A 12,964-nucleotide genomic window follows, 5' to 3' on the forward strand; every position below is an offset into this window, starting at 1 on the left:
AGATGTGAGGGTGAGTTGCAATGGACTGCTCGGTTGGTAAGAACACTGCAAGCGATGAACAAGGTTTAGTGTTCGAGGCCCAGACGACACACTGTTTGAATTTCTCGAAAAATTTCAGAACAGCACAAACTGTGCTGTAGGGTGAAATAGTTATCCTTACATATTACGCATTGCCACCGTCCTACGCACTTGCTACATCTAACCACAAAAAAATGTTCAAATGTGTGTGAAATCTTATGCGACCAAATTGCTAAGATCATCAGTCCCTAAGCTTACACACTGCTTAACCTAAATTAACCTAAGGACAAACACACACACCCATGCCCGAGGGAGGACTCGAACCTCAGCCGGGACCAGCCGCACAGTCCATGACTGCAGCGCCCCGGACCGCCCGGCTAATCCCGCGCGGCACATATCCACACTGCAAGCATTTGCACTCAGAGGAAGAAAGAGATTTCTCCTATTTCTCCCTCACTTTCCTTATTTTGCGGACTATAAGACGCTACGAACTGTAAAATGCACATTACCTTTCAAGCAGTTTTTTTAATTAATTTTTGCCATTATTATTACTATACTGAAGTCGAAATGACCTTTAAAATCTCTGAAGTTTCTTCATTTTCTTCATCCTCTTCGTCGTCATCGTTGTCCTCTTCGTATGTAATATAATCCTCACTGCCATCGAGAGTGTTACAAATTCAGCACTTCTTGAAATATTTGACAATAACGTCTTCTGTCACTCTAAATCACGACTGTTTTATTCACTGACACACTTGTTTGACTGCAGGTCGTTTTAAAGCTCCCTTCGGCACGAATTCATGTTAGGTTTCATCCATCATCCATTTGTTCCATTTCACTCTCATATACACTTTAAACGGTTTATTTATCGACGTATCAAGAGGTTGCTATTGTGAAGTAAGTCTTCCCATAATAACAGTAAGCTCTGTATTTCCCCGTCTCAATTTTTCTTTCACAGAATTTTTCAAATGATTACAAAACTGATCTAGCACAAGAAAAACTTCAATAAAGCTCCTTTCCTTCTCTCCCACTTTCTGTTAATCCATAATTGAATGCCAGTCTCATCCATACAACCCTTGTCATGTACATAAACAACATCGTCAAGCCATGTTTCAGAAGATTTTGGCATTGTTTTGCCCTTGAAAATGATCGTCGGATTGAGTTTAGTACCGTCTGCACAGCACGAAACGATATCAGTGTAGTGCATTCATTCATGTCCAGTCGTTTTTATTGTTACAGTTTTAGCACCTTTCATGGCAATAGCTCTGTTACTAGGCACATAAAATGTCAGAGGAGGCTTAAATGGCTCTGAGCACTATGGGACTTAACTTCTGAGGTCATCAGTCCCCTAGAACTTTGAAGTACTTAAACCTAACTAACCTAAGGACATCACACACATCCATGCCCGAGGTAGGATTCGAACCTGCGGCCGTAGCGGTCGCGCGGTTCCAGACTGTAGCGCCTAGAACCGCTCGGCCACCCCGGCCGGCAAATGTCAGAGGAGTTTCATCCATATTCACTATCTGACATAATTCTTTCAATGTTGAATAGTGAAGCGGTGGAAAGATAATAGTTTCTCTTCATATTTTTGCGGCATTTTCTGAGACATTTTGTTTCTGGTTCGCATGCTAAGTCCACGAAACTTCATAAACCTGTAGCACCAATCAGCAGACTTAAAGTCTGTTAAGTTCCACTACAGCGCTAGCTTACGAGCGTGTATTTGAATCACTTTTGTATTAATACCAATGTCTTTTCGCAGTAGCCTTAAATCCATGTCAGTATGTCATCTTCTGGTTTTAGCCATTTTGCATTCAGTTCTCTATTTGCACATTTAGTCTTCCTCTTTTCCATTTCTTTTTTGCTATCCCGCCAGTCAAAAAACGTTTTTTTTCTGTTGGTGGAGGCTGAAATGACGCTAGCTGCTCTGTTTCCATGTTCTGCATATGCTATTACTTTCGTTTTGTAGCCCGCATATGAATACCTTTAATTTTTTCCAATACGAAACTAGTTAACAAAAATACAGGGTTATTACAAATGATTGAAGCGATTTCACAGCTCTACAATAACTTTATTATTTGAGATATTTTCACAATGCTTTGCACACACATACAAAAACTCAAAAAGTTTTTTTAGGCTTTCACAAATGTTCAATATGTGCCCCTTTAGTGATTCGGCAGACATCAAGCCGATAATCAAGTTCCTCCCACACTCGGCGCAGCATGTTCCCATCAATGAGTTCGAAAGCATCGTTGATGCGAGCTCGCAGTTCTGGCACGTTTCTTGGTAGAGGAGGTTTAAACACTGAATATTTCACATAACCCCACAGAAGGAAATCGCATGGGGTTAAGTCGGGAGAGCGTGGAGGCCATGACATGAATTGCTGATCATGATCTCCACCACGACCGATCCATCGGTTTTCCAATATCCTGTTTAAGAAATGCCAAACATCATTATGGAAGTGCGGTGGAGCACCAACCTGTTGAAAGATGAAGTCGGCGCTGTCAGTCTCCAGTTGTGACATGAGCCAATTTTCCAGCATGTCCAGATACACGTGTCCTGTAACGTTTCTTTCGCAGAAGAAAATGCGGCCGTAAACTTTAAACCGTGAGATTGCGAAAACACGTTAACTTTTGGTGAATTGCGAATTTGCTGCACGAATTCGTGAGGATTCTCTACCGCCCAGATTCGCACATTGTGTCTGTTCACTTCATCATTAAGAAAAAAATGTTGCTTCATCACTGGAAACAAGTTTCGCACTGAACGCATCCTCTTCCATGAGCTGTTGCAACCGCGCCGAAAATTCAAAGCGTTTGACTTTGTCATCGGGTGTCAGGGCTTGTAGCAATTGTAAACGGTAAGGCTTCTGCTTTAGCCTTTTCCGTAAGATTTTCCAAACCGTCGGCTGTGGTACGTTTAGCTCCCTGTTTGCTTTATTCGTCAACTTCCGCGGGCTACGCGTGAAACTTGCCCGCACGCGTTCAACCGTTTCTTCGCTCACTGCAGGCCGACCCGCTGATTTCCCCTTACAGAGGCATCCAGAAGCTTTAAACTGCGCATACCATCGCCGAATGGAGTTAGCAGTTGGTGGATCTTTGTTGAACTTCGTCCTGAAGTGTCGTTGCACTGTTATGACTGACTGATGTGAGTGCATTTCAAGCACGACATACGCTTTCTCGGCTCCTGTCGCCATTTTGTCTCACAGCGCTCTGGCGGCAGAAACTGTGGTGTCACCGCCAAACACCACACTTGCTAGGTGGTAGCCTTTTAAATCGGCCGCGGTCTGCTAGTATACGACGGACCCGCGTGTCGCCACTGTCGGTAATTGCAGACCGAGCGCCGCCACACGGCGGTTCTAGAGAGACGTACTAGCACTCGCCCCAGTTGTACAGCCGACGTTGCTAGCCATGGTTCACTGAGAATTACGCTCTCAATTGCCGAGACGATAGTTAGCATAGCCTTCAGCTAAGTCAATTGCTACGAGCTAGCAAGACGCCAATTATCCTTTGATATGTATCTAATGACGCATATACTGTATCAACAAGACCAATGTTCACCAATTGTGGATTAAAGTTAAGTATTTCAGCAGCTACGTACTTTTCTTTATAGCATTCATTACGTATCCTGTTTCAGACCTCACGCCAGCCTGCGTGAGTTTAAGCGCGTGCCTTTCGGTTACCCGTCACTGTGGATTGGCTGTCTTGCCAGTCCACAACATTTTTGGCGACGACGATTTAACGGTTGTATTGCTCTAATTTACTTGTCATGGCTTCGCCACAATATCCAGATGTACTGTCCGAATTTTATCGCTTTCAGAAGCAGCAGACGCAGGCGTTATTGGATGCCCTTGGACAGCTCGTCCAGGGTCAACGTGCAATGCAAAACGATGCGGCAGCCGCCGCTCCATCGCCACCGCAGCCACAACATGCAGTTGCACCACCGTTTCGACAATTCAATGCGGCGATGGAAAGCTGGACGGAGTGGTCACGCCAATTTGGATTCCATCTCGCCGCCTACAGAATTCAAGGTAACGAGCGGCAGCCTCATTTATTGGCGTGTGTAGGGGTGCAAACGTACCGTGTGATAGTGAAATTATTTCCCCGACGCGACGTAGCAACTATGTCCCACGAAGAAATTTTGTCTGCTTTAGATGCCTATTTCAAGGAATCAGTTAATGTAGTTGCAAAAAGGTATACGTTCTTTCGTACAAAACGTACGGCCGGTCAAACTAATCGCGAGTGGGTTGCAACATTGCAAGGCCTTACAAGGGATTGTGCTTTTTTAGTGTGAATGTGGACTCCCTTATTCAGATACTATGGTGCGTGATGCAATTGCGCAGAACGTTTCTGATGTTCGGATACGGGAGCAAATTTTGAAACTAGTCAGTCCCTCCCTTCAACAAGTGATAGACATATTGGATAGGCAAGACACACTTGACTTTGCTCAGGAATCATTTGAAACTTCGCCAGCTGTGTGTCACATTAACCGGCCCGCCGGGCGAGCTGCACCGAACTGTAACCAGCCCTCGCGCTCGTCCATGCAGCCTTTTGTTGTCCGGATGTCTTCCACGACATCTTCTGCCACCATCCAAGCGTTATCCGCTATCTTTTGCATTGAAGGTCTCCCGCAGACTATTGTTTCCGACAATGGCCCACAATTCATGTCCGCAGAATTTCAGTCATTCTGCAAGGCCAATGGTATTCAACATCTGACGTCCGCGCCGTTTTCGCCTCAGTCAGACGGTGCCGCTGAACGATTGGTCCGGACTTTCAAGTCACAGATGTTGAAGTTGAAAGAGTCGCATTCTCGGGAGGACGCGTTGTTTTTTTGTCTTCGTATCGCTCTCAGCCCCGTGATGGTCGCTCGCCGGCTGAGTTGCTCCACGTTCGTCCTCATCGAACCTTGATGTCTTTGCTGCATCCGCCGCATCAGGTTCCTGTGCAGCGGCAGACGCCTGCTTTTGCTCCAGGCGACGTTGTATTTTCTCGCAACTTTCGCGGTTCACATCGTTGGCTCGCAGGGCGCATTCTTCGCAGCCTCGGCCGCGCTATGTATCTGGTTTTGGGGGCCTCTGGTGAAGTGCGTCGGCATCTCAATCAGCTGCGCCTCTGTCGTCGCACGGGTTCTGCTGCTCCCCGTCTGCTTTCAGCGATGGTGCCGTCCGGTCAGCGCCCTGGGGACCCATCTACTGGCTCGCCTCATCCCCAGGTGTTACCGACGCTGCCTTCCATTTTGCCTCATGGCGACGCGCCGCCGCCGCAGCCGCCGCCGGCGCCGCCCACAGTCGACGCGTCGCTGCACCCGCCGGGCGCCTCCCTGGGTCACACGCCGCCGATCGCTTCCCGTGACCAGCTGTCCTCCGACATGGACCTCTTGCCCGTTCCGGACCAGATGTCGTCTTCGCCCGTCGGGTGCCCCGCCGCAATGGAGGTCGACCCTTCGGCCCCTCCTCTCTCTTTACGGGCGCGTTCACCGCATGTTGACGTGCACCCTGGACTAGGTTATCAGGCGTTTCCTAGATCCCCTCGGACCGAATGGCCGGGTGCGGGTGGCACGGCCTCGCCTGTTGTTAGGCTCCCCACCTCGTCGCATACGCCAACATGGGGTCCTCCCCACGGCGGGCGGATACCTTATAACACAACCGTTCGCCGATTTGCGGGGGAGGAATGTGGTGTCACCGCCACGTACTAGCACTACGCTACGTACTAGCACTCGCCCCAGTTGTACAGCCGACTTTGCTAGCCATGGTTCACTGAGAATTACGCTCTCAATTGCCGAGACGATAGTTAGCACAGCCTTCTGCTAAGTCAATTGCTACGACCTAGCAAGGCGCCAATTATCCTTTGCTATGTATCTAATGACGCATATACTGTATCAACAAGACCAATGTTCACCAATTGTGGATTAAAGTTAAGTATTCCAGCAGCTACGTACTTTTCTTTATAGCATTCATTACGTATCCTGTTCCAGACCTCACGCCAGCCTGCGTGAGTTTAAGCGCGTGCCTTTCGGTTACCCGTCACTGTGGATTGGCTGTCTTGCCAGTCCACAACAGAAACCTGAAGTGCGGCTTCAGCCGAACAAAACTTTATGAGTTTTTCTACGTATCTGTAGTGTGTCGTGATCATATGTCAATGAATGGAGCTACAGTGAATTTATGAAATCGCTTCAATTACTTGTAATAGCCCTGTGTAGTACTGTTACCGATAATACAAATCACATTCAAGTTCACTGGCACCGCAGACTGCAGTGACGCACAGAGGGCTAGACAGTGTTCTACGTTTGTGATGGCGGGAGGGGAGGGAGACAGTATTGGCAAGCTTGTGAATCTCCGCAACTCATGCTCGTCGCATCACCGCACTGCTACTGTCAGTTGAATCCTATGTTGTGAAATGGAGATAGGATCCTCGCGGCATCGAATATATGGCCTTTTATAAATACTGGAGTGATTTGAAATAAAACACTGGACTTACATTAATTTGGAGTATAAGACGCACCTGAATTTTGGAAGCAGTTTTCCGAAAAAAAAGTGGGTCTTATAGTCCTTAAAATACTGAATTACCAAACCGATCTCGAGAACCCGGTATCAGTTGCAAGATGACCATTTAATGTCTCCCAGAGACAATTTAAATTTTTCAGTTTTTTAGTAATCTATTCATTAAGGGGTGTAATTTTAGTTAAAAGTTGGACTCAATAAGATAATATTACCGTTAGAACTTGTATTTCTCTTGAAGCAACATAAGTGACAGCGGATAATACCTCGAGTATATTCACCCAGTATTTGAGGATGGGAGTACTTAATGACTCGCAATAGACTTTAAACATAATTCCAAACCCTTACAAAGCTTTTTCTTTCTGACACCCTCCACAAATTATGGAGGGGTAAAGCTATAGATTACTACCTTTTCGCTCTTTATGCAGTCAGACATCGGCGTAAGGCAATTTCTAACTTCTTTACTACCGACTCTATTCGCAACATAAGTGATAGAAAGTAACTGCACAATTGTATCACTGCATGACGCATGTTTCAAGACGTATGAGGTCGTAAACACTTAGATGTGTGAAAAACTAACTTCTGCTTAAAATGGAGCGTAAATTATCCAGATTATGTTCATCCAGTGTTTCATAATGGGAGCTCTTAGCGACTTCCAACAAACTTCAACCATAATTTCAACTTTTTCTCGCTTACACTCTTAATCGTATATTTACCATCTTAACTCATTTGTAGAGCAATCAGACATACGAACTTGTTTTATGCATGGAAGCTCGATTCCTCAAGGTTCGAGAAGTTTATTGGTGGACGACTATCGTCCATGTGCTCTTTTGTGGACAACGCATCAGAAAAAAAAAAATTCTTACTATCGTACTCCATGCCACAGCCACATACTCTAAGTCATTTTCAGCAGCAGGAACACGATTTTGTAATGTTTTACCTCAGTATATCAGAAAAATGAATAATAACTTTACCTGCAAAAAAACAGCTTATAACCTCTCCTCTAAACCAACATTAATATCTGTCTTTGTTTGTGTACGCAACGGTTATCTCATTAAAAATGACTGAACTTTTCTCATTTCCGCAGTCCCCAGATGATGCAGCTTATATATATTTCTTTCTTTCACATCTCGCTATTTCATAATATCTCACTTATACAGCCAGTATACACTATCTTGAACTGTAAATATTATTGTTGTTAGTATTGTTACTATTATTATTACAGTTTATAATATTATAATTACTAGTAATTAGCTACAATGTAAAAAGAACTGTATGTATGCCACAGCCACATACTCTAAGTCATTTTCAGCAGCAGGAACACGATTTTGTAATGTTTTACCTCAGTATATCAGAAAAATGAATAATAACTTTACCTGCAAAAAAACAGCTTATGACCTCTCTTCTAAACCAACATTAATATCTGTCTTTGTTTGTGTACGCAACGGTTATCTCATTAAAAATGACTGAACTTTTCTCATTTCCGCAGTCCCCAGATGATGCAGCTTATATATATTTCTTTCTTTCACATCTCGCTATTTCATAATATCTCACTTATACAGCCAGTATACACTATCTTGAACTGTAAATATTATTGTTGTTAGTATTGTTACTATTATTATTACGGTTTATAATATTATAATTACTAGTAATTAGCTACAATGTAAAAAGAACTGTATGTATAAAACCCTGGTCCCTGTGATAGAGCGCCAGAAACACACGGATCGGCTCACGTCAGTGACAAAGGACAATCGCACTGAATACCGATTTGAAGACTACTACTCAGACATGCCGTTTTCTGAACCAGAGATTTCTCCATTAAATATACAATATATACATTCGACTCATGGTTCCTATGGCTATGGAACTCCGTTACAGATAATCCTAATACAGTACATCCTTTGGATGTAGTATCCAGAAAAATATTCTTTTGTGAAATTAGCTAAGAGCAAAAAGGAAGAATATACTGCTGAATCTAAGTGTACATACTTTGTGTGGTGTCACCGCCAGACACCACACTTGCTAGGTGGTAGCCTTTAAATCGGCCGCGGTCCGTTAGTATACGTCGGACCCGCGTGTCGCCACTGTCAGTGATTGCAGACCAAGCGCCGCCACATGGCAGGTCTAGAGAGACTTCCTAGCACTCGCCCCAGTTGTACAGCCGACTTTGCTAGCGATGGTTCACTGACAAATTACGCTCTCATTTGCCGAGACGATAGTTAGCATAGCCTTCAGCTACGTCATTTGCTACGACCTAGCAAGGCGTCAGTACCGGTTACTATTGATACTGTAATGATGTACCGTCAAGACCGACGCTCATCAGTAATGGATTAAAGTTAAGTATTCCACCAGCTACGTTCGTTTTTCTAAAGTCTAATTTCCTTGACCTGTTCCAGACCTCACGCCAGCCTGCGTGAGCTAAAACGCGTGCCTTTCGGCTTCCTCTAGTAACGGTGTTGGATCTCCTGCGAACCCACAACACTTTGCACCTTAAGCTATCTGTAACTATAGTGAGCTGACAAAAGCCGTGGGACATCTCCTAATGTCTTGTCGGACCTCCTTTTCCCTGCGTAGTGCGGCACCTCGAAGTGGTATGGACTCAACAAGTTTTTGAAAATCCCCAGCAGGGATGTTGAGCTATGCTGCCGTCCATAATCGCGAAAGTGTTGCCAGTTCAGAATTTTGTGTACCAACCGACCTTTAGATTCTGTCCCATAGATTTTGATGTCAGGTGATCTGGTTGGGCAGAGCACTGGCTCACTTGTCCAGAATGTTCGTCAAATCAGTCGCGAACAGTTGTGGCCCTGTGACATGACGTATTGTCCCCCACAAGAATCCCATGGTTTTACGGGAACAAGAAGTCCATGAATGGCTGCCGGTGGTCTCCAAGTAGCCGAACATAACCATTTACAGTCTATGATGCATGTTAACACAGCCCACACCATAAGGCAACCACCAGATACCACAGTGCCTTGTTGACAACTTGCGTTCATGGTTTCGTGGGGCCTGCGCCAACACTCAAACTCTGTAATCAGCTCTCACCATCTGAAATATGCACTCATCTGAATAGGCCACGGTTTTCCAGTCGTTTAGGTCCCAACCGATGTGGTCACTAGCCTAGGAGAGGCTCTGCAGGTGATGTGCTGTTATCATTGGTGCTCTCGTCGGTCGTCTGCTGCCATAGCAATTAACGCCAAATTTCGCCGCACTGTCCTAACGCATACGTTAGTCGTACGTCCCACATTGCTTGCGGTCGTTACTTCACGCAGTGTTACTTGTCTGTTGGCCCTGGCAACTCTGCACAAATGCCGCTGCTCTCGTTCGTTATGTGAATGCCGTCGGCCAAACCGCTGTCCATGGTGAGAGGTATTGCCTGAAATTTGCTATTCTAGATATACTCACTCCAACTGTGGCTCTCGGGATATTGAATTCCCTAACTATTTCCGAAATGGAATGCCCCATACGTCCAACTGCAAGTACAATTTCGCGTTCAAATTCTGTTAATTTCAGTTGTACTGTCATAATCACCTCGGAAACCTCTTCATATCAGCCACCTGAGTACAGATGGCAGCTCCGCCACTGCAGTGCCCTTTTACACCTTGTGTACGCAGTACTACCACCATCTATATACTGGTATATACCGGATAATCAAAAATTCAGTATAAATTTGGAAACTGAATAAATCAGGGAATAATGTAGGTAGAGAGGTACAAATTGACACACGTGCTTGGAATGACATGGGGTTTTATTAAAACAAAAATAAAAAAATGAAAAATAAAGAAAATACAAAAGTTCAAAAATGTCCGACAGATGGCGCTTCATCTCATCAGAATAGCAATAATTGGCATAACAAAGCAAGACAAAACAAAGATGATGTTCTTTACAGGAAATGCTCAATATGTCCACCATCATACCTCAACAATAACTGTAGTCGAGGAATAATGTTGTGAACAGCACTTTAAAGCATGTCCGGAGTTATGGTGAGGCATTGGCGTCGTATGTTGTCCTTCAGCATCCCTAGAGATGTCGGTCGATCACGATACACTTGCTACTTCAGGTAACCCCAAAGCCAATAATCGCACGGACTGAGGTCTGGGGACCTGGGAGGCCAAGCATGACGAAAGTGGCGGCTGAGCACACGATCATCACCAAACGACGCGCGCTAGAGATCTTTCACGCGTTTAGCAATATGGGGTGGAGCGCCATCCTGCATAAACATCGGACGTTCCAGCAGGTGTTTATCAGCCAGGCTGGGGATGATGCGATTCTGTAACATATCGGCGTACCTCTCACCCGTCACGGTAGCAGTTACTGACGTTTTGCTGTCCAGCGCCATCTGTCGGACATTTTGTGAACTTTTTTTTGGTTCTAATAAAACCCCATGTCATTCCAAGCATGTGTGGCAATTTTTACCTCTCTATCTACATTATTCCGTGGTTTATTAAGTTTTCAAATTTATACTGACTTTTTTATTACCCGGTACAATTGCTATCGCCTGACTTTTGTCATCTCACTGTACTTTAGTTCCAAAGCACTGAAGGAAACAACATTTTCGTAAGCATACTGTAAAATAGGAGATTATCAACTCAAGATTGGACGGTAATACGTTTTCGGTTACCCAGTGTAACTATCAGTTAAGAAATATGTGTTTGTCTCTGTTCCACTTCTCCTCCTTAACCAGTGGACCGATTTCAACCAAACGTGGTACACACGTTCTTTACTTTCAGTCAACAATCGCTGTCGGGGTAAGAAGCACACGCATATCATATTTCAGGAGAAACATGAAAACAGCCGCGTCAATCGCGACGTTTAAATTTATTACCCTCTGCGCAACTAACTCTATCCGCAAGAACTTCCGTAAAAAGTATTCACATATGCCGCTAAATGCATCTACAAAATTATGTCATTGTGCCACGCATAGTTTAGGAGATCTGTCTTCTGATTTGATGCGACCCGCCACGAATTTCTCCCCTGTGACAACCTCTTCATCTCAGAGTAGTCTTCCTCTACAGTTTTTGCCCTCTACAGCTCACTCTAGTACCATGGATGTGATTCCCTGATGCCTTAACAGATGTCCTATCATCCTATCCCATATCGTTATCAGTGTTTTCCATATATTCCTTTCCTCTCCGATTCTGCGCAGAATCTCCGCATTCCTTTTCTTATCAGTCCAATAATTTTCAACTCTCGCCTGTTGCACCACATCTCAAATGCTTCGATTCTCTTCTGGTCCGTTTTCTTCCACAGTCCATGTTTCACTACCATAGAATGCTATTTTTCCAGACGTACATTCTCAGAAATTTCTTCCTCAAATTAAGGGCTAAATTTGATACTAGTAGATTTCTCTTGCCCATAAATGTCCTTTTTGCCAGGGGTAGTCTGTTTCTGATGTCCAGCTTGCTCCTTCCGTTATTAGCTATTTTGCTGCCTAGGTAATAGAATTCCTCCTTATCTTCATCTACTTCATGAGCATCAATCCTAGCTATTCTCATTTCTGAAACTTATCATTAGTTCCGTCTGCCTTCGATTTATTCTCAATTCCTATTGTGTACTCATTAGATTGTTTATTCCATTCAACATGTCATAATTCAAGAGATATGACGTCATAAACACAGAGAAGCGTGAAAAAATGGCTCGTCATGCATGAAATTTTAATACATTCATTCTTTCCTACTGAGATACTCTTACAGTCGAGTTAACGTAAGGAAATCACACCGACACCTGGCACCTTTTTTGACAGTTTTTAATTGAGAACCGTAAACAGCTGCGGATTAAAATATTAGCCGTCTATAGAACTATGAAGTGGCGTTACCATAGAGACGTATACAAAATAGCATTATAGACACACGAAACTACTGCGCCCAGCGCGCAGAAACTATTTCTCCTGATTTGCTTACTGTACTTATACACTTGTACATTATGCATATTTCTTTGTACGACTGCGTCATAATTTCAAAGGTGAATACAGACAAATGAAATTTTTTCTATATTACATTAAAACGCATTTCAGTTTTAGTCATCGTTTCTAATTGAACATAGGTAAAATGGGCACCTGGCCAATGCCGAGTACGTCAGAAGTTACTCTATAAAGCTAACTTTCGAACGTCAGTAATAAAGTAATGACGTTACGAGAGACTGTATCATTATTATCTCGTCATTACGGTAAAGCTGGAGTAAAATTTATGCTGTGTGAGTTGAGTGTTCGACTTAAGTATACGTTCACTGTGTTGCACTTCACTCAAGGCAAGTGACGTAGAAGGAAATAAATGACTTGTCGACTAGACAGTGGCCAATTAACAGCCTTACCTGCAACATCCTGGAGCGATGCAGATTCGCTGCAGCTGACGAAATGTGGGTAGAAGGCAACCATCACGATTCCTCCGTTGGCTGCCTGGAAACAGAGCACAACTGAAAAGACTTAAGTCATTGAATGTCGTAGTTAAAACTGTTACTAATGAG

At 44.1% G+C, this 12,964-nt stretch overlaps 1 protein-coding gene across 1 annotated transcript in view; it reads right to left on the reverse strand.

Annotated features, from left to right (window-relative positions):
• The window catches only part of LOC126413267 (dipeptidase 1-like), a 218,110-nt gene that overhangs the window by 32,175 nt on the left and 172,971 nt on the right, over positions 1-12,964 (reverse strand). The window contains exon 7 of the mRNA XM_050083169.1: positions 12,812-12,896. Within this exon, the coding sequence (XP_049939126.1) occupies positions 12,812-12,896 (85 nt within the window). The remainder of the gene's footprint in view (positions 1-12,811; positions 12,897-12,964) is intronic.

The sequence above is a fragment of the Schistocerca serialis genome, chromosome 7 (genome assembly GCF_023864345.2).
Source record: "Schistocerca serialis cubense isolate TAMUIC-IGC-003099 chromosome 7, iqSchSeri2.2, whole genome shotgun sequence".
NCBI lineage: Eukaryota > Metazoa > Arthropoda > Insecta > Orthoptera > Acrididae > Schistocerca > Schistocerca serialis.